The 25,965-nt window shown below is 32.9% G+C and overlaps 1 protein-coding gene across 2 annotated transcripts in view; it reads right to left on the bottom strand.

The window, feature by feature from the left end:
- The window catches only part of PIK3C2G (phosphatidylinositol-4-phosphate 3-kinase catalytic subunit type 2 gamma), a 373,997-nt gene that overhangs the window by 314,617 nt on the left and 33,415 nt on the right, over positions 1-25,965 (bottom strand). The window contains exons 2-5 of one of the 2 annotated variants that reach the window (XM_041735425.1): positions 23,907-24,662; positions 18,027-18,109; positions 14,246-14,403; positions 8,532-8,646 (exon numbers count right to left, since the gene is read on the bottom strand). In XM_041735425.1, the coding sequence (XP_041591359.1) occupies positions 8,532-8,646; positions 14,246-14,403; positions 18,027-18,109; positions 23,907-24,584 (1,034 nt within the window). In that variant the 5' untranslated portion in view covers positions 24,585-24,662. Of the gene's footprint in view, positions 1-8,531; positions 8,647-14,245; positions 14,404-18,026; positions 18,110-23,906; positions 24,663-25,965 lie in introns of those variants that run through there. The other variant, XM_041735426.1, reaches the window with a different exon arrangement.

Below are 25,965 nucleotides of genomic sequence, written 5' to 3'. Positions count from 1 at the left end.
CAGAGCTGTGCCCGGGCACCCTGGAGGCTAGAACCTGGTTTGGCCTTAAAGACTCGCTCCTAGCTCCGGGTCTTGGCTTCCTCATTTGTAAACAAGAAAGGGTGGGGTCCTGGTGCTAGAGGCTCCTAAGAACTGTGACGGGGGCGGCCCTTAGCCTTCGTCGGTGCTCAATAAATATGTTGGACTGAAAAAAAAAAAAAAAAAAAAAAAAAAAAAAAAAAAAAAAAAAAAAAAAAAAAATTTTTTTTTTGGGATCAAGTCCCATGTCGGGCTCCCTACGTGGAGCCTGCTTCTCCCTCTGCCTGTGTCTTTCTCTCTCTCTCTCTCTCTCTGTCTCACGAATAAATAAATAATATCTTTAAAATAAATAAATAAGTAATAAAGTTGAAGAAGATAGTAAGTAAGGAAGAAATGTATCAGTGAATGTGGAACTTTGTGTCCTTTGGAAAAATACATACTAAACTCCAGGGAGATTTTTTCTGAGGTATGGTGTGCAAAATTTGTAATATAGTCCCCAACTCAAGAAATCAAAAATACAGATCTTATCCCATTTCAAGGTTTCATTATTTTCCACAAACCTCCAGAGGAGACATATTCTATAGAGTCAAATACAAAACATTTAAGAACTAAGATTAAAATAGCACATTTAAGCCTCATTAAGGTGATACTGACTAATTTAAAACACTATGCAATTCACATAATCACTACCTAATTCTTTTATTTAAGAAAAATGGAACTTTAGTTGATTCTGAATTGGTAGGTGGTGGGATTGGGGTTTTTAATTCAGAAGTATATGTTTTTGAGTAAGAAAATAACTTGATAGCTGCCTATTGATTATTATGGTTTTAGGTATAATGAAATTAAATTATATACTTATATTTACTTCTAATTTTCCTGTCTTCTTGGAAAAATCATGCAACAAACTTTTATTTTTATCAAGTGATCTTTTTAAATCAAGTCTGTTGGTTAGTGATGCATATATAATCATCACAAAGTTTTTTAGAAAACTTGGGTCTGAAATATGCTATAATTCTTAACTGTATATTTTAATAACAAACAAGCTTTATTTAGCACAAGCTCTTTGGGGAATTGCTTTCGAATGAAATTAGATGCAGAGTATTTACATACTAGGACATTTGTTCTAGTACTGAATTATTAGTTAAAACCAAATGCGAGTTTATATGGTATATTATTATCAGTATTTTAGTTCACTATTAAAGATAGAAGCCAAAATTCATTTTTAAGTGTTAGCACAAGTATTTTGAAGGAGATCTAAAAACTGAATTGAAGTAACTCAACATACTCTTAATAAATGATTTATTACCAGAACACAACTTTTATTATTGTATGTGAGAGCTCTCAGAGTTTCGACATGTTTTTCCCAATGCTCTGACATGGTTTTATGATTTATAAGTGGAAGAGTGAAGGTATGTTAAAGAGGAAAACACCTTAAGCTATTTATTTGACCAAATTAAGTCTAAAAAGCTAAAAAAGAGTCAATCTAGCATTGGTAATCTTAGGCTGTCTTGAATGTGCTGAAAATAATAAATTTGTTCAAGTTTTCTAAATGGAATCCTTAATTTGATTAAGAAGAGACTCACCCCTCCCCTCCCCGGGCTATATACAACCCAGTTTTTACTGCTAACGAGTATAATCATTATATATAAAGTTTAAGCTACATAAAGTTTAAACTTTATATAACTTAGCCTTTTCCTTATTGGTATTTAATAGTCTGATTACTTTGAATAAACCAATTCCAATTTATAATCAAATTTTTAAAGAATAAATTAATACAAATTGTCATGAGATCAGCTAAAATTTTTTTAAATCAAAATTTTTTAAGAAGAGTATTTTAAAATTCTAATTAGATTTAATTTTTAAAGAAGACTTTCTCACTTTAATCAAAGGTTATTCAATATTTTCTCTACTAGGAAAGGTCAGAAAGGAGAAAAGGGACTCCAAAGTAGAAAGACAGATTAATCTAATCAGTGTTGCTGATGAATAAAGAGATAGATACCACCTTTTAAATTTAAGAATATTGAGGACCTGGGTGGCTCAGTGGTTGAGCATCTGCCTTTTACTCAGGTCACGATCCTGGGGTCTTGGGATCGATTCCCATATCTGGCTCCCTGGCCTATGTCTTTGTGTGTCTCATGAATAAATAAACCTTTAAAAAATAAATAAATTTAAGAATGTTAATGACAATTACCAAAAAATATTTTTAAAAAAGATTTTATTTATTTGAGAGATAGACAAAGAGAATGAGTGTGGAGAGGGAAAGGGCAAAGCAGACTCTGATCCTGAAGTGGGGCTCAATCTCAGGACCCCAAAATCATGACCTGTGTGGAAGGCAGATACTTAACCTACTGAGCCACCCAGATGCTTCTCAAAGTAATATTGTTAAATTACAATAGGTTTTGTTTTTATTTTTTCTTTCTACATATTTTAGCACTCTGTGTTCTAGCATTCCTTGACAAAAGTCAATTAAATAACAGTTCTGTTTCATTTAATTTTGTTTGAATCAAGGATATAAGACCTGGTCATAACTGTAAACAACTGGCCCAAGCAGAATTTTCAAGAAATTTTTTTTCAGTTTCTTCTTATGCAGCACTTGTAGCTTACTACTGACTATGCAGTCGTGATTTATTCAATAAAAGCTTTTAAGTGCAGTAAATTTTATTTTCACACAGCACCTCAGAAATACTGTTTTCAGCTGAATTAGAAAATGAAACACATAGCAACACTTTTGAGAGAATATATTACTTAAGTCACATAGGTTAGGAGTAAGAAACCAAAAGCCTGAACTCCCAATAAATGTTAGGCTAGATCCTAAGGGGTACAATTGTGAAGTAACATTATACTTCATATATTATAAATGTATTTATGAAGAAAAAGCTCAAATGAGATGGTTACAAGAATAGGTGAAGGTAGGAGTCATGCTATTCTCTGAAAGGAAAGCAGAATCAGGGACACTCTGGATTTTATATCTGTACTGCATCTAATAAGGAAGAAAAGAGGTAGCGAGTCCTGTCCTCAGGCCTGCCATTGTATTAGTCCAATGGGGTCTGTCTACTGGGTAAGATCATGGGAAAAGGGGAAATGAAATTCCAAGGACATTTCCTACTGTGGTAATTAGTTTGGGGTCTACAGACAAGGAACATGATGAGAGATGTTAATATTTTTTGAATGTACAAGACTATTTTTATGCTTCTGTAATTTCTTTAATTTATTCGGGCTCTAATTTGCAGTTTTAGTATTCCATACTTTATAGTGCTGATCATTTTGTATTAAGCTATCTTGAGCCTATCAGAAAACTGATTGTTTTTCTCCTAATTCTTTTCTTCTTTTTTCATATTATATCATATTATTTAAAACCATGTATAAAGGAAGCAGTTTTTGAGGAGAATTTTTTTGTATAGAGTCTAAATTTTTTTTCATAGTCTAAATTATTAGGTCAGTAATATCCCTGGGCCTCTAAAGACAGGTAAGTTCAATGAAAGAGCAAAGTACAACTTTAGGAGGAAATATGGAATAGAGCATCATGAATATACTATTAGCAAAGTTACAAGAATGAATATGGACCATTGACATCTTAATTGTGATAACAAAAAGTCTTTGCTACTTCCTCAAAACTTGGTTCATTCATGAGATGATTACTTATTGTGACTATTTTGACAGACAAATGTACTGACCAGAAGAAACCAAGGAGTTTACATTTTAAGGATTTGCTTTTACTTAAAGTAGATGAGAAATTGCAAAAGTAGCAATTAAATATAATTTATCTCTATCTTTTTAATGCAGGACAGATTAAAAAGCATAGTTCTGATAACATAAGAATGTAAAGTGAAAAAAAATTTCTACATCATCCCACAAAAATTATAGGGTTTTTTTGCTGGGGCAAGGGGGAAGAGAATACTTCTCCACCTTTTAGTTCACTGTATCTTAACAACCACGTAATTAATTAATTAATTTACTTAGACCTACACTTCACAGGAGCTCAAAGCAATCTATACACCCTGAAAAGTTTAGCAGAGGCTTAATAAAATTTTTACTTTTGGAATTAGAGATTATTAAAATATAATTCTGTGGCTCATTTATAAAATAGAACAATACATTAAAAATAAATTTTTTAAAAGATAAAGAAATTGAAGTTAAAGGAAGTTAAACTCATTTTGCTAAAGCAACAGTGATAAAGTAGCATTATCAATAGTGGGCAGAATTTGTTTTGATAATATGTATTTGCTTAAAGAGACTCAAAATTCCAAAAAAAATTTTTATCTCATCAGAAATTTAACAAGCCCACCTTTAGTGATCATGATTTACCTTTGTTTTAGTCAAATCACTTCTAAATGTTTTTCTGCTTAGATTTTTAAAATTTTAAATATGTCAGAAAATGAGTGTTCTAGAAGTTGTTTTCCTTACTTTTGACCTAAATGCTGAACTATAAACCCATGTTGACAGCTCAAACAGTCATTATCCCTAAGGACACATTATCCTTTAATTTTACATTCAAGTGGCACTTTGTTATGAAGGAGGTTTTGTTATATATTAGAAAGATTTGGGCTTCAGAGCCAGATATACCTGTGCTATCCTGACTTTGCTGCTTCCAAATTTCATAATGTTTAGGAAATCATTTAGTTTCTCTTAGCCTCAATTTTCCTATCTGTAAATTGGAAATAACCATGCTTATCTCAAATGAGAATGAATCGTACTGCATGTGAAGATTCAAGTCCATTAAAGACTTTAAATTAAGTAGATTTTTGGGGATCCCTGGGTGGCGCAGCGGTTTGGCGCCTGCCTTTGGCCCAGGGCGCGATCCTGGAGACCCGGGATCGAATCCCACATCAGGCTCCCGGTGCATGGAGCCTGCTTCTCCCTCCGCCTGTGTCTCTGCCTCTCTCTCTCTCTCTGTGACTATCATAAATAAATAAAAAATTTAAAAAAAAAAATTTAAAGAAATTAAGTAGATTTTTGATGTTGTCTTACTATTATTATTTTTGTCTCCATGAGAGATTTTTTATTAATCTCTTGATAGCAAAAAGGAAGGTTTATCATAGGAGTTTTGTAAATTAAAAATGAAAAAATATCATTTGTAGTTCTTTTTCAAGCTAGAAATAAGTACTTTGACATTTTAGTGTGTATGATTTTTTCTTATTTTCCGATTAGAAATATGCTTGTTTTAATAAAAAATAATATGTTTAAATGTGATTTGAAAAGATACTCTTTCATCCTTAAAAACTATGATGCATATTTTTATTTCAAGACATATGATGCTATAATTTTAATAATTTATAAATTCTGTGTCATATTATAATGAAATTATGTTCAGGTCCTGTTTACCCCCATTTTGGAGTACTGTTGCAGATTTAGGGTTTTTTTCCAGTTTTTGTTTTTGTTGTCATTGTTGTTAATATTAGAAATTATATGTTATGGTAAATATGCTTCATAACTAAGTCTTTGTATTATTTATGATTGTTACTACTTTAGCCTGTTTTTTCTTAATACTTATTTTTTAGAAACAAAATTTGAGTGTAATTTATATATCCTATGGTTATTCACATTTTATTATATGGTACTGTTTTCTTTCCTCTAAATAAAGAATGTATTTTTTCTTTAAGCACAGGTTTATCATTGACTTTTCTTTGAACTGTTTCCATATTCTTGCCATTAATCCATCTTTCTGTGATCTGCAAGCAGTTAGTATATAATAATGCTAGCACCGCCCACGTGGTAGGGCATTGTGAGAAGTAATTACAGGGCTTTCTGAATTTTTATGCAAGGCAGAGAGCAAAGATTATATATAACTTATCTCTGGATTCTCAGTGACTAACCAAATGTCTTGTATGTGTGTAGTTCTCAATAGGAGTTGAAGTAGACTCTTAACAATTTCTGCACCCCATTGCAGACACCTACAAATCTGCATATATTTTCCACCCTGTGCTCCAGCATGAATAACCTGTTTGCTATTTCTTGTATATCGTTCAAGAGCTTTTGCATTATTGTTTTGTAGTTCAGACATAGGGCAAACAGCCAAACCCAGGTTTGAATTCAGGCTGCACTCTTCCAGCTACCTAATTGTGTGATCTTAAACAAAGCATCAGACTTCCCATCTGTAAAACAGTAGTTATTACCGTATATATTGTATTGATAATGTCATAAGACTTAGAAGTCTACTCAATATGAGGTAACCAAATAATGAGAATTTGATAAATGACTATTATTATTATTGCAATCAAAGCTAGTCAAATGCTCCAGATGAAGTGTAGTACTATAACTGTTAGTGTCTAAATTAACACCTGCTGCATTATTGACTTTATTATGTGTTAACCTGTGTTCCCTCTATAGAAGAACATTGTGAAGATTTCCAAGTATTTACAGATATTTTTAAATTGATTATTATTATTTTTTTTTCCTTTGGGAGAGAGAGTGAGGGAGGAGGGATAGAAGGAGAGAGAGAGAGAGAGAGAGAGAGAGAATCTTAAGTAGGCTTCACGGCCAGCACAAAGCTCGATGCAGGACTTGATTTTACAACCCTGAGATCATGACCTGAGCCGAAATTAAGAGATGCTTAACCAGCTGAGCCACCCAGGTGCCCCAAGGACATTTTTTTTTTTTTTTAGATAAGTTGCAAGGGAATAAATAAACTTAAAAAAAAAACTGAATGATTTAGATATTAGAAAGAATGATAATGTTATGCTCATTTTAAAAACCAAATCAAACAGGTAGGATATTAAATAGTAAGTAAATCCCCAATATATACATATCTTTCAAATTATAATAAGGAAAGGTGACTATAATTAATATATTAATTATTAATCTATACTGATACTTTACCACCTTAATAAAAACCCAGGTAAATGAAATTTTGTTAGAAACAAATGACTATAAAAATATTTTAGAAATCTGTTATGTTCATGTTAACAAGAAAAAAGAGCAAAATGATATATACATTTTTATCAGTCAATAATTGAACTAATTATGGTTGACATACACATTTGAAATAGCAAATAAGACAAGGCCCATTATAAATGTGTTCACGTTACTCTTTTCCAAATTTCTGTCTCTTCAACACTTTTGCTTGTGGGATAATATTTCCTACTGATAATACTAAATACATAAATTTGATAATGTTTCTTATTCTTTGCATCTAATGTTTGACATTAGCTGAAGTTCAGATGTACATTTGAAGACTTATACAGAAGATGAATTTTAATGAGTATTCAATATAAAATAATATTTCTAAAGTATTTCTCCTTGCTCTTTGGATATACTGTCAAAACATATGTTGGAAGAAGGTAGCAGCTTAATCACTGAGTATGTTAATAGGTTCAAATAGATAAGGGAGAAGGGAAGTATTAGTGAGGTTAGTACAACAAAACATCTGTGATTTCATATAAATATTTATTATTGGGATGCCTGGGTGGTTCAGCGGTTGAGCATCTGCCTTCAGTTCGGGTCGTGATCCTGCAGTCCCGGGATCAGGTCCCACATAGAGCTTTCTGCATGGAGCCTGCTTCTCCCTCTGCCTATGTCTCTGCCTCTCTCTGTGTGTGTGTCTCATGAATAAATAAATAAAATATTAAAAAATATATTTATTATTATTTTGTTATAACTGGGAATACAAAAAGAGTTAATTAGTCTTAAAAGTCATTTACAGTTAACGTTGCAGAATAAAGGACCGCATTTGCTGATAATACTGTTAAATTCATCAAATTACCAACAGGGTATTCTCACATACATTTATGATGGTATAATAATGACGGTGACAATGAATATTTGAAAAGAAATATTTGACTTCCATTGGGCTGTTGTCAATCTTTAGACACTTTTGGAAATACAAAGGAAATATGTAAGTGACAATCCACTTTATTGACTACTTTATTACTTTACTATCTAGAATAATTGTGTACCAGCAGAGAAATATCTCCTTTCTTAAAATTGTGTTATATTTTCAAGGTTGGTCTTCAAGGAATTCAGAATAGTCATAATTGTGATACAATAAGAGAAGGTGAGTTTTCTATAAAATAAGTATTTGCAGTTGACCTACATGAAAACAGACTTTTGTAGTTGTTATAAGAGCTGCCTGAATGCAGAAATAAAGGCTATTCTTTTATGAAAATGTTATAATGCTCACACTCAAATCCTCTGTAATTTTTAAAAATCAGCATTTAATCAGCATACTAATATTATTCCAAATCAAAAATTACTTTTTGCAAAATAATTTGTTACATTTAAAAAATTGTGATCAGTCCTAGTAAACTTGTTTTCAAAGAAACCAAGAAAATTAAGGTCATAAATATGGTCATTAATATGTATTTATACATATTGCCATAAATACACAAAATACAGAAGAAAACCAAGAATGAGACTGTCAGTATGAGTCATAAAATTTTGAGTTCACCTTAAAAAGGGAAAATTGATTTAATTATATTGGTTATAAGAGTATAGTGTTTGTACAAAGTCTGTTTAAAAGGAAAAAAATGAAGTGTGCCTTAACAGATTATAACAATGATACTTAATAAGATACTTACTTCTGTAAAAATTCTTCATAGCCACATACACTTAGAAGATGGTCTTTGGGGAATAACTGGTCATTTGTACAAAAATGTAGAATCTCTGCAATTAGGTCTTTGACAAGGTAATTAGCTAAAAACAAAGATGAATAATAAAAAGTTAATAAGAGCTTATCATATATTGGCTGAGGAAAAGGTTTTGAGCACAAAAAAAGATATATACATTATAGCTATTGTAACTGTCTAGCTCCATCAAGAGGAATTAAAATGAGATGCATCTCATATATTAGTCTGGTTAAATTTGAAGATACTTTTGAAAAACAATTGCATTTTCTTTAATCAGTATGTCTTCATATTATTGACAGAGCTAGCTAGGTATTGTATTCCTCATGTTAAAACCTTAATACATTGTGGCTCTGCATAAAAAGTATTCTAATGTGGGGGCACCTGCATAGCTCTGTTGGTTAAGGGTCTGACTTCAGCTCAGGTTGTGATCTCTTGGATCCTAAGATCAGGCACCCTACATTGGGCTCTGTGCTCAGTAGGAGTCTGCTTCTCCCTCTGCCCTTCCCCTCCTTGTTCTTTCTCTCTTTCTCTCAAATAAATAAATAAAATCCTTTTTAAAAGAAGTATTCTTGTGGTTACTCCTAGAGACTTAGGAAATGCTGTGAATGGTAAGTGGCAAGCCAAGAGTCTAACCTAAATCTGTCAGATTCCAAAGCCTGTGATCTCAATGATTCTAAATCTCCACAGCTTATTGTTCTTCCTTTCCCACATAGGAATCACTCAAGTTTCCATTTTTCTCTACCTTCTCTGGAGTTAAAAATGTAATCGTACTATAAGGTAAAGTCCTCTGTCTTCACATTCCATAATCACCTCACTAAGATCTTAACATAGCATGGAGAATATATATATATATTATATATATATAATATATATATATATATAATTTTCTACTGTTATCATTTATGGTAATAAATGAGCCCTGTACTACTTGTCATTTATAATTGGGAAAATATTTTGTAGACAAATATTACTGAAACAAGTCAATGTGGTTCTGGCCTCTATTAAGTGCTTAGATCTGATCTCACAATCTCAATCAATGAAGCAACTGTAAACAGACAGTACCAATGACCCCTAACCAGTGAGAATTTGAACAGCATACTGCAAACACTCAATTGTATTCATCTGAGTTGTGTTTAGTTTGCAATTATGTGTTTACTTTGCTGTAGCTTCTTTTTTTTCCACACCTTTTTGTTTGGAGAAAAGGGTTTTGGACACAAATTGCCTAACAAAATGTGTGCAATTAATACGCTAGGCCTGCCACAAAAAAGAGGGTGGGGAGAGAATAATGCTGGATTTAAAAATCTGGATTTATGGTAGATCAAGATATTTTCTAAGAAATGGTCAGAGAAACAAATGGTAAAGATCATCATGAAATTAGGGATTGTGGAAATGCTGTGACATGGGAGAGAATATATTAAACACACTGTTGCTTGGGAATAATGATTGAAATGGTATGAGTGAAGCTAGAAGAAAATATTACCAGAGAAAAAATCATGAGTCTAAGAGCTTTGACATTACTAGCATATGATGGCCGAAAGTATCTCCAGAGACACAAGTTCATTTTAATTAATTTGGCTCTCCCATTTCCAGGCTACATCCGCTGTGCTATATGGGGCATGCATGAATTCATTATTTTACTACAATCACCTTTCCATTCTACATGATAGACTCCATAATCCAATTTCTACTATTACTTCTCTTCTGTGCTTCAGTTTAATTATCTCCTACTATTTGTTTTATATTACTCTTTGAATATTTCATTATTAATTCAAATTAAATTAGGCATATCTAAACCTGAAATTATCATCTTCCTCCTTGAAGTCAGCCATTAAATGTCTGTGTAAGTTAAACTTCTCATCCATATTGTAAGCCAACAAGTACTATGGATTCTTTTTTTTTTTTTAAGATTTTGTCTATTTATTTGACAGAGAGAGTGCACATGCTCAAGAAGGGGGAGTGGCAGGGAGAGAGAGAGGAAGAAGCAGGGTCCCCATGGAGCAGGGAGCCTGATGCAGGCCTCGATCCCAGAACCCTGGGATCATGACCTGAGCCAAAGTTCAGATGTTTAACTGACTGAGCCCAGGCTCCCCATGGCTTCTTCTTCTTCTTCTTTTTTTTCTAGGGTCTAAGTCCATTTATTTTTATTTTTTTTTATAAATTTATTTTGTTCAATTTGCCAACATATAGAATAACACCCAGTGCTCATTCCATCAAGTGCCCACCTCAGTGCCCGTTACCCAGTCACCCCCCCCCACCTCCCCTTCCACCACCCCTAGTTCATTTCCCAGAATTAGGAGTCTTTCATGTTCTGTCTCCCTTTCTGATATTTCCCACTCATTTTCTTCTCCTTTCCCCTTGATTCCCCAAATGAATGAGACCATATAATGTTTGTTCTTCTCCGATTGACTTATTTCCCATGGCTTCTTTTAAGTAAATTTTATACTTGTACCTTCAATTTGTCAGCTAATAACAATACTTTTCTCCATTTCTTATACTCTTCCACTTTATGCAGTCCTTCTCAATCTGTTGACCATATTGCCTACCATATTGAAGAGGAAAATATCCATTTGGGATTCTTTAACTACCCTGTTCATTAAATCTAGGTTTTTTTGCACATCATCCTTTACTTCTTTACCCATCTTTTAAGATATAAGTATCATTGCTTTTTACTATATCTTCTTAATCTCTGATTTTTCCTGCACTAGGTTCCATTTCCATCAGTTGAATCCCCTCTCCTCTCTTTTATATATTCAGTACTCTGCTATAAAAATGCTTTTTTTCTTAAAATTTTTGTTTCTGTTTCATCTTCCAATAAAATCTCCCTTCATCCATTTCATTCTATTAAGATAGTTTTTTTAACCTTCCTATTACTGCCAAAGTTCTGTGAGAAGTAGGTAACTTCTGCAACCCGTTCTCAATCACTCTTTAATCTTTGCAAACTGACTTCTACTTCGGACACTTTTCAGGTCACAAATGGCCTCTCCTACAGTTCTAACTATACATCATCTAAACCTGAAAGTAAAGACATCCTGGAGCAACTTTGTACTTGGAAATAAGGACACATAAATCATCTTCATTAAGTGATAGCTAAAGATTATGAAACAATTCTTTGCTCAGAATAGAGCAAATCTCTAGAATGATTCCATTTCGTCACTCTTGGGGAAACTGTTCTCTTTGGATGAAAATGCCTTTTTCTCATCCATTTCCTCTTTATTTATCTAGATTTCATTATTCCCCTAGTTTCTAGCAATAGCGTCTATCTTTTATTGAAGTCATTTTTGATATTCTCTTCATATACACTATTTTATTCTTCTTTTTTTAAAGATTTATTTATTTATTCATGAGAGACACACAGAGAGAGGCAGAGACACAGGCAGAGGGAGAAGCAGGCTCCATGCAAGGAGCCTGATGTGGGACTCGATCCTGAGACTCCGGGACCACGCCCTGGGCCAAAGGCAGGCGCCAAACCACTGAGCCACCAAGGGATCCCCCCACTATTTTATTCTTTATAGCACATCTGTATTTACCAGTAGAACACTTATATGAAGTGGTGAAAGGATCACAGTTTTGGCATAAACAGTATTTCAAAGTAAAAATATTTGAAATCTTATCTGATCTTTCTTTGTCTGACTAAAACAGGGACTCCCTAAAATATAGCTTCCATTAACCTTCTGGGGGAATTTCCTGGAAATTCCAGGAAGAAGACAGATTGCCCATCCACTACCATAAATACACACACACACACACACACACAGTTCCTACTTTCTTATTTTTTTTCCTACTTTCTTATTGAAGCTTCAACTGACACCCTGCACACACACACACACATATACAACTTAAACTGGTATATAAAACTTTGCCTCTGGGTATTCAGCAAGTAACCCCTGCATGCATGTGTAAATAACTTTTCTCCTGTTAGTGTCTATTGCCAGCTAAGTCACAGCCACTGCTCCCACCCCCTTCAAATATATTTGGGGGGGGGGGGCGGGTAGGAAGTTTTCCTCCCAATAGTGGCATTTGCTGCTCTGTGTTTTCATGGATGTGTCCTTTCTCCTTCACTTCTTCCTCCTTCTTCCCCAATACTTCACTCCCTCCTCCTCCTCTTCCCCTTTTTATAAACATTTTTAATATCTTTGAGAGCAGACATCCTCTTTAATACTATACATTTCTAACACTAGACACAATGACCTAATCACTTTCCTGAAACTTCTCATAAACGTCAAAAATGGCCCCCAACTTGCCACATTCAACAAAAGAACATCCTGAGAGGGAGAGAGAGAGAGAGAGAGAAAGAAAAAGAGAAAGATGTTGGAAATTAAATACTGTAAACTGGAAAAGAGAAGTGATTTCCCTAGTTCACAGTCATTCCCTGGTCTCCTGCAAGTGAGGCCAACATTACACAGATTGTGATTGGTTGTTTGGCTGAGGGTTCAACACCACTGATTTTGGGTGGGCAATAAGAATCCTGTTTTTAGAAATTTGGAATTAGATCTAATAGAAAGATTGAATTTTCTTTAGGTAGCTGGCCAAATATTATTTAAGCTTGAGAGCTTGACTTTCCATGTGTTCTGGAAAACCAAGGGAAATGAGTCAGTAGAAATCAAGGGAAACCTGAGAAGCAGTTAATCTAAAAGATATGAGGTGAGATGCATACAGGAATTTTGGACTGCTTATTCATCTGTGCCTTTAGTACATTCCTGAATCTGCTGAATTCTTACTCTTAAATTCTGTAAGAAATCTCTATATTCTTTAAGAATGTTTCCTTTCTTCTTAAGGCAGCAGGAGTTGGTTTTTGTTAGTTTCAAACCAGATGGTCCTAACTAAATATTCCAACATAACATTGTTATGTTTGTAGCCATCTGCAGTAACTCAGAATCTTGAGTAAGACAGAAAAAAGCAAAATAATAATTATATTAATAACAATAGACGAAAAGATGTTTTTGGATCATTATTTGTCAATAAATAACAGTTTATATGTAGAAACTCATTTAGTAGCAACTAATGTTTGAAGAACTATTTTTGTTTTGCAAAATAGTTGACAATATAAGTGAAATATAATATAAAACAACTTTAAATAGATTCTAAAACTTTAGAAAAATAAGAAATCATCTGATGAATTGATAAAAATCTGATTCTGGTTCTATCCATCTCCAGAGACTGATTCAATAGATCTATCTGCTCATCATGCTTAATTCTTGTATAGTTTGTATAATAGGAATGAAGACTATGTATTGATGCCTATTTTATGTGATAATTTATTCACATTTGAATGACGTAGTTTCTGATGGGTAGCATTGACATTTTCATATATATTCATTCATATTCATTCATTCATTCATATGCTTTATTTATAATCTTTTTGAAATATACCTTTTGGTTTTAATATGCTAAAAACTTGTTATAGTTGCCATCAACTATTTTATGAAAAGAAAGTAAAGTGTCCTGGGGTGAGCTTTGTGAAGGGAGTTCTTAAAAACAATAGCTAAACAAAAGTTAACAAAAGGTTTCCAGCTGTTTTCCTCTTAACTCCACTTCAGGGCAAAATACAGGGCAAAATACTAGTGTTTAATAATGCTTCTTTTAATGTTTTCAGTCTGTGGACTCAAGGCTGTGCAGCCTATACCAGCTTTATGTAGATTTTTATACTTATTTGCAAGGTTGCTTACCATTTGGCATAAAATGAAGTAGTTGCGTTGAGTTATCAATACAAATATTTATATTAAACTTAGTATTAGAAAAAAGCTGATACGGAAATGCTGTAGTAGTGCTCCAGATCTTCCCTGAATTAGAATTAATGTCAGCTGCATGATACATTTCTCTTATTCTGAAAAATACATGGAAAAAATACTTAGGAGAAAATTATAAGAAAGTAAGGCACAGTTTTGCTATAGATTTAAAATATGAAAACAATCATCTGCTGATTTGTGGTACAGTGCTGGTAGGCCAGATTGGTAAAGATTACAATTATACCAAAACTACTGTAAAGGACCATTCTTTAGATTTCCATGAGCATTTCATTTGAAGCAATTAAGAATATATTGTCATTCATTACACGTGAAAATTCACTTTGAACAATGATTACTTCCTTCATTGCTTTTGAAGCCTGAAAACCTCCCTTTGGTTTACCCTAACATTCTCAAGCTGGAAGTCAGTCATTCTGATGTAAGGATTTCGTAAATAAATTACCTTGTGTCCAATTGGTAAATACCATTCTTAGCTGTAAACTTTTGGATTTTACACAAATATCTGGATTTTATTAAATAATTTAGCCCAGAAGTCATTTGTACACACTGAACAATTCCTTATTGTGCAAATGAGTCAGAGAATTGCGAATAGTTTTTCCTTGGAGCCAGAAGCTTTGAGCTTGAATCCTGACTCTTCTATGTAGTAGTTTTATGGTCAGAGGCAAGTTGTTTGACCAGTTTCTTTGGTTTGTACAAATGAGGATATTTATATCTGCTTCAATAGTTTATTGCAAGGATTAAAAGTGAAAAGGCATGTAAAAGATTTTTGTAGAAAGTAAGCATATACTTATGTGATATAACATAATTATCATTATATATTGTTATAGCTAAATCCTTGCTGATCCGTATTATTGCCCTCGTTGGAATATAACATAAGATTATTTTCAACTTAGTTGATTAAAATGCCTTTGATGATGAATATGAAATCATGGGGTTTTTTGTTGTTGTTGATGCTGTTATGTAGGCATCTAAATTTTGTAGTGCTATTCTCAGAGAAAGTTATACATTCTGTGTATAGAATGTATGCTATGCATTCTATGTATTCTACCAATATGAATTACATCCTGGGCATTTATTTTATTTGTGCAGCATTAAAGTAGTGCCAGGCTCAGTGAAGCAGTTTAATCTCCATGTCTGCTCTTAAACTGCGCAGAAACATCCCCTCCTTGAGAGGTCTGACAAATGAAAAGATTCAGGGCTAGAATGCATCAGAATCACCTTTTCTGAGTCCCATCCTCATACTTGATGATTCCATAAATCTCACATAAATCCTCACATAAATGTAAGGAATCTTCACATTTTCCTTACTAACATTAGTTTCCCAAGTAAGTCATTACAGCTGCTGCTCCAACACTAGTTTGAGAACCCATGGTTCAGGTTAAAGAGATAGGCCACTTTCCTTTGTTATACCTATGATAAAGGCCTAGACTCCATTGCTGATCGAGGAGCTTTATGATTTAGCAGTCACCATATGATAGGATGCTACTTCATGCATACATGAGTTAAACTTCTACTGTTTGGGGGAATTAAATTTAAAATGCAAATTAATGACTTATTTTCTCCTAAAACTTTGCTAAGTATCTATTATGGCCAAAAATTTTCATATGTTCTGCAATCGTATTTTTTTACAAAAATATGAAACATTTTTTGAAAGATGTGACTTAAAAATATGTCACAACAAGAAACCAAATCCAACAAATTAGCCTTTAAAAGGTGTATGACAGGAATATCAATAACTTTTTAAGGTATGGTTATTTAAATATTAGACAAAAAAACAGATGAAATTGGATACATAAATCCATCCTACTGTGACTCTCTTATGAAACTTGGCTTTCAAACTCAATTTGGTCTTCTCTTGAATTATTAAGAACCTTGGGTGCCTAGTACAGAGTAGATCCTCAGAAATAGTTGTTGTTGAATGAATAGTGTGTTTGTGTACAAAATAATTATGCATCTATAAATTTAATCATTATATATATATATAAATCAGAAAATATTATTGAAAACCAAGATAAGTGTGTGTGAATATAACCTATATCTTCCTTTCACTACTATAAAGTTTGTTATTGTTTGGTTGTCTGTTTTAGTTCTCATGGTTTTTTGAAAGGAACCATTGAGAGAAATTACATTTAAGAATTCAGAAAATGCACTATGAGTTACTGAAAAACCATCGCATAAAATATTTTGTGTCACTATTGCATCCACAAGATTTCAGCTAAGAATATTAGGGTTAAAAAAAGAAGTGATGGGGGGATCCCTGGGTGGCGCAGCGGTTTAGCGCCTGCCTTTGGCCCAGGGCGCGATCCTGGAGACCCGGGATCAAATCCCACGTCGGGCTCCCGGTGCATGGAGCCTGCTTCTCCCTCTGCCTGTGTCTCTGCCTCTCTCTCTCTCTCTCTATGACTATCATAAATAAATAAAAAACTAAAAAAAAAAGTATTATAAAAAAAAAGAAGTGATGGGAAGGACTAGTAATAAGGGTTTTGTCAATGGATTTATACTGTGTAATATCTTGTGATATTAAAAGAGCTATTTTTCATGCTCAGAGGGTAGAAATGATCACATCTTAGATTTAAAGTGTCAGTTCCTTGTCAGTTTGTGACAGTGAGTAGTTTATTCTTAAAAGAATCAATATTGATATCTTTAAAAATCCTAATTTAGGAATCCAAAGAGACATTTAAATTTTTTTCTGTGAACAAGAGTGAGACATTAATTAAATGTTAAATATATTCATGGATTTGAGCTACTCATTTTGTTTTGTTCCTCTGTGTGCCTTTTAATTCTTCCAATGCGGTTACAAGTTTTTTAGGGCAGAGGCCTTGCTTTTTTTGTTTGTTCCTTTTGAGTATCTCTCACACATGAGCTAGTTATTAGGCATTCAAATAGCCTTTAAATTAATGACTAAATAAATGATTCCTGTTTTTAATAACAAATGATCATTTAGTAGTAAACTGCTATAGCTGATAAATGAGTTATAGTTCATTTATATGTATATTATTTTAAAAACAGTTATAAGTACATAAAAATCAAGAGAATGAAATATAAATGCACTAATTTTTCAAAACTTTCAAGAACCTTAGCAATAGAAGAAATTATGTTATATAAATTTTAACTGTGAATGAGAAATTGGTCTTAAAAAAAGGCATCTATAATTATATCATAAGTTCATTTAAAACGAGCAGAAAGGGCATCAGTGTTTTTGTAGTATCCCCTAGTGAACAAATTTGTTTTTCATTGGACAAATACCCATGCATTTGCTCATTTTTTGTCAGTTCATTCAAGGTAAGATTGAACTTTTAAGAAGGCACTCTCATCATTTAAGTAGTATATTCTAGGTAAGAAGGATAAATCTATGCTAATTTAGGACAGAACCAGATAAGTCAGTCAATTATGTGTTAAATGCGAAACTAATCCATTGCAAACTAAACAATCAATAAATAGCAAGGGCAAGTCTGAAACTATGAAACATTTAGCTTTAACTGAATTCTCAAGAGAATACAATTATTTGATTAAAAACAACAAAAACAATACCAGAAGTTAATGAACTAATTTGTCATAAATTTATATTTTTCACTATGTTAAACAATTATAAAAAGTTTAACATTTTATATTCAAAATTAATCAGTTCAGTGATGTTAAATTAAAATAGACAAATTTATGATGGTACAGAAATTTCAAAGTTTAATGAAATAGCAACACTCACTTTTTCACTTTGTTGCAGAAGGAGGCCAGATCCTTATTAGTACCTTGAGGTACTTCAACTAGCTGAGAAGAACAATCTGTCAGCTTAAAATAAAAAGTGTTAAATTAAGATAGTTTGATGTGGAGAAGACATTAATACAAGTCTACCATTTTTATTTTATTTTAAAGATTCTGTTGGGAAGGAAACCCTTCCTCTGCACTATGGTCCTGCTAGCTGAACTTAGATTGACACAAGACAGAATAACAGGAGAAAATCAAATTTCACAGGCATATGTATGGGGAAACCAACAGACAGGAGATTCCAAAGACAATGAGGCAACATGAAGCCTATTTGAGCTAAAAGGAGCTGATAGGGGCCCTAGGATACAAAAGGGAGGAAAGTCCTTAGCAAGAAGGTAAAAGAAGATGTTGGAAAAACAAAGCTTGTTCCTTAAGAAAGGGGAGTCCCTATCGTTAGCTCTCTTCCTGTTGCAGGCTCTCCTTTCTTTCTTTTTTTTTTTATTTCACAAAATTTCACAAAATGGACTTTTATTGTACAGAAATGAACATTTCTGATGCAGTTGTTTAAATCTCTTTTCTGAAGGCATATGCATTTTACAAATGAGATCTCACTGAAAAATGTAATTTTGCATTCTGCTTTCAGCATACTAAGTAGACCTAGTTTTAAATATAAAGTATAAAAATTAATTAATAACTATACTAACAATTATTAACCATGACATAAACTGTACATTTTTCCCCAATCTAAAAGTTAAGTACATTTACACTTCTTACTGGAGCTAAGAAGCTTCTAACTGATTTCAGAGTCAGAAAAGTATCAACAAATAAAGGATAAACTTACCTATAAATGTGGAAAATGTATATATACTTTTTTCTAAGAGTTTAATGGAACAAGAATAAATAGTTTCTGCTCATTCTTACTACAACTGGAGGTAGCAAGGTCTTAGAAAGACCATCTTGAGGAAAAACCATGAAGGGTCCATCATTAGAAAATTCCAGAAGCACTTCACTAGACCAGAAGATTCAAGTGAACCAGAATATAACATCAGAGCCAAAACTGGTTGCCCTTGTTTACTATCTATAGCAATATTAACACTGTAAGTCATGTTATATAAATGAGTTCCAATTCATATTGTTTGTAGTACTTTTAATATTATGTTTTGTAAGTTTTTTAGTTTTAAATAATTTCAAATATTTTATTTATTTTAAGTGGGGAGGTGCTAAGGTGTGGGGCAGAGGGAGAGAGAGAGAGAGAATCTCAAGCAGACCACTTGAGTGTGGAATAGCATTTATTTAATTTTTCTCTTTTTAAAATTTAATGTCCATCCAATTGATATATTATCCTTGCTTTACTGATTTGTGGTACTACCTTTTTCATATACTGTATTTTTGTTGGTAATTATGTTTATTTCTGGAATTTATATTCAATTTCATTGGTCTATCCCTTTCCAATGTAAATTAAAGCAGTTATTGGGGAAGCAGAATTTTTCCTGCATCTGCTGGAAACCTGAAACAATCTTTATGCTAAAGTGTCACAATTTGGAGCATCTCATCCTGCATCCCTTCAATTCATTGTTTTTATTTGGATTTTTTAAGTGAAGTAATGTCTATAGAAAAATTTATGAACCTTAAATACATAATTTAAGTTTGATGGGATCCCTGGGTGGCGCAGCGGTTTGGCGCCTGCCTTTGGCCCAGGGCGCGATCCTGGAGACCCGGGATCGAATCCCACGTCGGGCTCCCAGTGCATGGAGCCTGCTTCTCCCTCTGCCTGTGTCTCTGTCTCTCTCTTTCTCTCTCTCTGTGACTATAATAATAAATAAATTAAAAAAAAAAAATAAGTTTGAGGAATGTTGACAACCGTGCTACCAATATCACAATAAAAATATAGAACATTTCCATTATTTTAGAAAATGCCCCCATACTTCCTTCTCTCAAACTGTACATGCATTTGGTAACCATGTTATTCAGATTTCTAACATCATAGATTAACTATATATGCCTTTTTCTTTCTGGTTTCGTTCACTTAAATGATATATATATTTTAAAACTTATCTGTGAGGTCACACATCAATGGTTCATTTTTTATTGCCAATTTTTACTATTGATGAATATTTCATGATTTGTTTATCCATCTTCCTGTTGATGAGTATTTGGGTTCATATTTTTTAAAGAAAACTATTAATTTTCATATATAAGTATTTATATGGACCTATGTTTTATTTCTTGTGAATAAATCCATAAATGGCTCAATCAGAAAGTAGGTTTATTAAAAGAAGTAACTTTTGCTTTGTATATATTGAATCTATTATTAGGGTACATAACAAATTTGAGTTTATTGTGTCTTCCTGATTGATCCTATTGTCATTATGAAATAATGATGATAATAATACTCTGCCTTCTGCACTTTTTCTGGTACTAAGAATTGACTTTTTGCTTCCTGACTGAATGCTAAATCTTTTAATTCTACTTTCAACTTATTTGTGCCTTTCTAAAGTTTGTCTCTTGTAGATAGTAGTTTAATCTTTCTTTTTTATCTAGTTTGTCAATTTCTCCCTTTTATTTGGAATGGATAGTCTATTTATATTGAGTGTATTTATTGATATTGTTGGATGTAAGACTGCCATACTCATTTTTGTTTCTATTTGTTTCTATTTTATTCTTCTATTTTTCCTTCTCTGCCTTTTGTTTTGTTTTGTTTTGTTTTGCTTATTTGATTTTTTTTCTATTTCATTTAATTTCTCTGTTGGATTTTTAGTTTTTCTTCTCAGTATTATTTTTCTAGTGGCTGTACTAGCTTAGAAATGACAATAGGCATCCTTAAACCTATCACAGTGTACTTAGAATTAATACTCTACCACTGCATTTACAATGTAAGAATTCACAGTAGCACATAACATTTACCCCTTCCCTCCTTTATGGTATTGTTGTTATATATTTTTTATCTATCGATTGAGAGGTAAAATAACTCTCAATAAAATGCTGTTGTTTTGCTTTAAACAGCTTTCTAATACTGAAAATATAATACCTGAAATGAAAAATCACTGGGTGTTCTTAAAAACAAATAGAAGATGACAGGGAGGAAGATAATAAACTTTTAAGAAAAAAAGCTGTTTACTAATATATTCACCACTTGAACTGCTCTTCATTCATTTCTAGATACCATCTGGTATCATTTTCCTTGCATCCAAAGCATTTACTTTAGTATTTCTGTGTACATGTTAGCTAACTAATTTCTGTCAATATTTGTTTATATGGGGCAGCCCCGGGTGGCTCAGTGGTTTAGCACCGCCTTCAGCCCAGGGCGTGATCCTGGAGACCTGGATCCTCCCTGCATGGAGCCTGCTTCTCCCTCTGCCTGTGTCTCTGTCTCTCTCTCCTCTCTGTTTCTCATGACTAAATAAATAAAATCTTTAAATATATATATGTGTATATATATATATATATTTGTTTATATGATATCTTTATTTCATTTTGAGTTTTGAAGTGTATACTTAATGGATACAAAAGTATATAGAGAGATATATAGGTGTGTAATGGGTCTATAGATAGATATATCTATATGTTACATAGATATAGGCATGTGTCTTTTAAAATGTCATCCCATTGTTGTCTGGCTCCTTTCTTCTGATAGAAATTTGCTTTAATTCAGATTGTTATTCCACTGTGTGAAATCAGTTTTCCCTCACTGCTGTCTTTTATGATTTTCTGTTTACCTTTTGTTCACAGATGTTTGAGTATAATTTGTCTACATGTGGTTGTCTTTGTATTTATTGTTTGGGACTTGTTGAACTTCTTTGCATCTGTAATTTGACATTTTATAGCAAATTTGAGAAATAGACCATTATTTCTTCAAGTTAGTTTTCCTCCCTAGTTTTCTTCTCCTTTTCTGCCAGCATTCAAGAATTGTCCATATAAGGCTCCTTTCCCCATAAGTTTCTAAGTCCTTGCTCATTTTTATATAATCTTTTTATTTTCTCCTCTTTAGTTTGGATAATTTTTCTTATTTTTCTTTCAAGTTTATTATCTTCCTCCCTGTCATCTTCTGTTTTTAAGTACACCCAATGATTTTTCATTTCAGATATTATATTTTCAGTGCTAGAATTTCCATAGTCTTTGTTTTCTTTGTAGTTTCTAACTTCCTCCTGAGATTCTTCATTGGTCTACTCATTATCTCCATCTTTTACTTTCTCTCTACGTCAACATTCTTTTAGTAACCACCTTAAAGTCTCTATCTGTTAATTTCAAAATCTGGACTATGTCAGAATCTGTTTGTTTTGACTGGGTTATTTTCTTGATTATGGGTCAAAATTCCTTGCTTCTTCTTATATGTAAAGGATTGTAGATGACATGTTGCAAACTGTGTTGTCTTTTTTAAAAAGTGTACAATTTTTCTCTGGCAGGCAGGTAAGATACCTTGGTCTCCTCAGCCTTTGTTTTATTTTTTGTTAGGATACATCTATTTTGGTAGTAGCTGCCCATTCATTATAAAGTATTTGTTTTATATTCTTAAGAGATAGCTTTGGGTAATCTCAGTTGAATGCCTGAAATACCCACTCAGTGTCTTTCTAGGTTAGAACTGCAGCGCTACATAACTTACATTTGTGTGTGGTGAATACCATCACTTGACCAAAAATCTATAGTAAATCTCATGCAGATTTTTGACTCCCACCCATTGAGCAGCTGGAACTGCACTCTGTCATGGAACTGCAGGCTCTGCCTTCTCAAGCTTAGTGATAATGCTGCTGCTCATTTGGGCTCTACTATTCTGCTCTACTAGCAAGACAGTATCCCCAACCAGAACCAAGGATGATCATGCAACACTCTGGTGTTTCCCCTCTCTCAAGGAATCTGTCCTTTACTGCCTTGTGTTCAGTGCCTGAAATCAGGAGACGTTAATACTAGTTATTCTGCTCTGATCAGAAATAGACGTCCTAAAATTCATTCTTTTAATTCATATCAGTTGACTTGCTACCTCCTCTGCATATGCCTCAGACAGAATTAGGTATTTCTTCTCTTGTGGACTCATTCTATCTGTTATTTTACTCTGTTGCCATTATTTGTTGACAAGTTAATTTGAGCAATATGCTATTTCTGAAATCAAGTATCATGTCTTTTCTTTGCATTCATTATACCTAGTATATCATGTATATTTTAAGAATATGATAGTTCTTGAATAAATGAGGAATCCTTTTGCTTCACCCTGTAAATTATAGCTGCAATAATGTTTTTTTTAAACTGCGTACTTCCAGTTTCACTTGCGTCTAGACTCAGTGTAAGCAAAGAAATATTCAAATATTATATAAGAAACTCTATGGTGACTAAATTGGTTGGAAAACTACTGATGAAACCATTAGGGTAAATTGCACAATGATTGCTTAATTTCCTACTCTTGGAATGATCCCAATAGAAGATGCCTGCCAAAAGTATAATTTAGGAGCTCTGGGCAAAAGGACATTTTTCCTACCATAATGACATAGTTTTAATTTATGACAGTATGACTCAAAATATAGATCTAATGAGATGTATGTGTGTTTCTGTACGTGCATAATAACACAATAAGAACCAAAAGTACTTTTATCAGAGCTTCCGATTATGATGTTTTTATCCAATAAAATGTAAAGACTATAACATTTTATTTAGTTTTGACCAAACTGGAACTTTAAAAATGATATAAAATTTTAATTTTTCTTCTTCAGAAAAAAAGTCATTAATTTAAGAACATAGAATTTATAAATAATAAATTATTTTTTCAAAAATAATATTAATACATTTTCTTATTTAAGATGAGTTAACCTGATTACCAAATTAATCCAATACATTATTGAGTGATTCTTTCAGATTCATTTTTTTTTTTTAGGTCAACATACATGATACATACCTCTATATTCTTTGGCCATGTGCTTTCCCTGGCTCTGGGTAAAAAAGAACCTTCAAAAAGCATCAGGGAATGTTGCACAGTGTTCATATTTCTACTTCTTTCATTCTCTTCTTTTGGCATGAAATCAGTTGAGAAAGATGGATACATAGAAGGGATGCTACTTTCAAATCCTATGTGGTAGTTAGGATTTTCATTTTCTAATTCTCTCTGTGAATTAATTTCATGCAAACTAGTGGATGATGAAGCTAAAATACTGAATCTGTAATCATCAGCACCTTGATATTTTCCTATAGGGTTTCCCCAAGAGCTTCCTTTGTTCGTGTTTTCAGGATTTTGTAGCACAGAGCTCCTAAAACCAATTACTGGTGTTTTCCTAATTCGATGACAGGAGAGTTCTGAGCTTTTAGCAGTTAATTCATTCAACGATATTTGGTGTGTTTCATCTAACGAATGCCTTCTTGAATCCCAGGTTGGTGCACTGGGTACAAAAATAGTGTTTTCTTCAATGTCAGTCTGATAGAGTGGAACTTTATTACTAATCTCATCTACTAGTTGATCAAAACCCAGACTGACTTGGTTAGGAGAAAGGAACTGATTTACAGAGTGAAATTCTTGGTGCTCATGCTGCTCTTGATGTGATTCACTGGTATTTAGATCTGTTTTCCAACAATAGGCCATTTTTATTTTATGTAAGAGAAGATTGATTCTTCTCCAGATATCTACTTGATGATATTATAAAAGAGGATAGGAATTTTCCTAGAAAAAGCATAAAAAGAAACAAAAAATTCTTTGATTAATTAGAAATAAAAGAACTTGCAAGAAACAAATATATGAATAAATATAAACAGTTGTTTTTGCAGCTATCCTTAACAAAAGAAATGACTCTTGAATAATATAAAACTCCATCAGGGCTCACAACATTAAAGTCTGTTGGGGGAGTATTGACTTAAGATTTGTGAAACTCCTAAAAGAGAAAAATAAGTCCCCGTGAATTATGACAAGAATTTCATGAATCAGTCCGAAGTTAATATTACCCTTTGAACTCCTTTTCCTACTGAAGATCCATTTGCCTATAGCATTATTATCTCCCTCTATATTCAATCATTTATAAGTATGCTAGTATTAAAGTCTCTTGTTAGCTAAACAGCCTCTTCTTGATCAGCAATTACTCCATTCCTAAACATAGTAAGTGTCAACTCTTTTTTCCTTTTATGACCAATTGTCTTGCAGGTTGGCTAGACCCTCTCTTTCCCTTCCCAAAACTCTTTCACAATTGCAAACTTCTTTCATTACTTCTCCAAAATGACTTTCATTAGGTTCACCAATGAGCATGTCAGTAAATTCAGTTGACATTCATCAGTTTCTAGTTTACTTTCTCTCTCTGCAGTACTTGACTCCATTCACCATACTTATCATTTAATTTTTTTTGCTTTTTTATTTTGGCTCCCTATGATACTATACCCTCTGAGTCCTTCTTTGTTTAGAGTCTCAGAGACTCCTTTGCCTATTACTCATTTTCCACCTCACCCTTGTCAGAGCTTCTTTACTTCTCAATTATTCTCTCCTTGTAAGTTATTTCATACTTCTTGTGGTTTAAAATACCATTTATGTGTTAATGACTCCAACTAGACTATTCTTGCTATTAGACTATTCTTGCTATTACCTTCTTGATGTCTCCACTTGTAGATTTTTTAAACCTCCAAGAGAAGGTCCAAAACTTGTATCATTGTTCACCCAAGAACCTGCTCCTGTTCTAGTGTTGTCTGGTACAGAAAAATGACTCAGTTGCTCAGACCATAAGCCAGAGTTTCATCTTTGAATCTTCCCTCATCTTTATTCTATATCAAATAAATTACCAGTTCCTGTAGAAAAATCTTTCTTTTCTTGTCTACCACTGCCACAATCTTAAGTCTTAAGCTTTTATCTTCAACACACACCTAGAATGTGGTGGTGTCTCTGAAACTGTTTCTACATTTTCTGCACCCATTTTTGGGTCCTATAATCCATTTTTTTAATATTATAATGATATATATAATATAAAGAGACTAAACAAGTATCT

This window comes from Vulpes lagopus, chromosome 21, assembly GCF_018345385.1.
Source record: "Vulpes lagopus strain Blue_001 chromosome 21, ASM1834538v1, whole genome shotgun sequence".
In the NCBI taxonomy this organism is placed as follows: domain Eukaryota; kingdom Metazoa; phylum Chordata; class Mammalia; order Carnivora; family Canidae; genus Vulpes; species Vulpes lagopus.
This window is presented reverse-complemented; position numbering and strand designations above follow the sequence as displayed.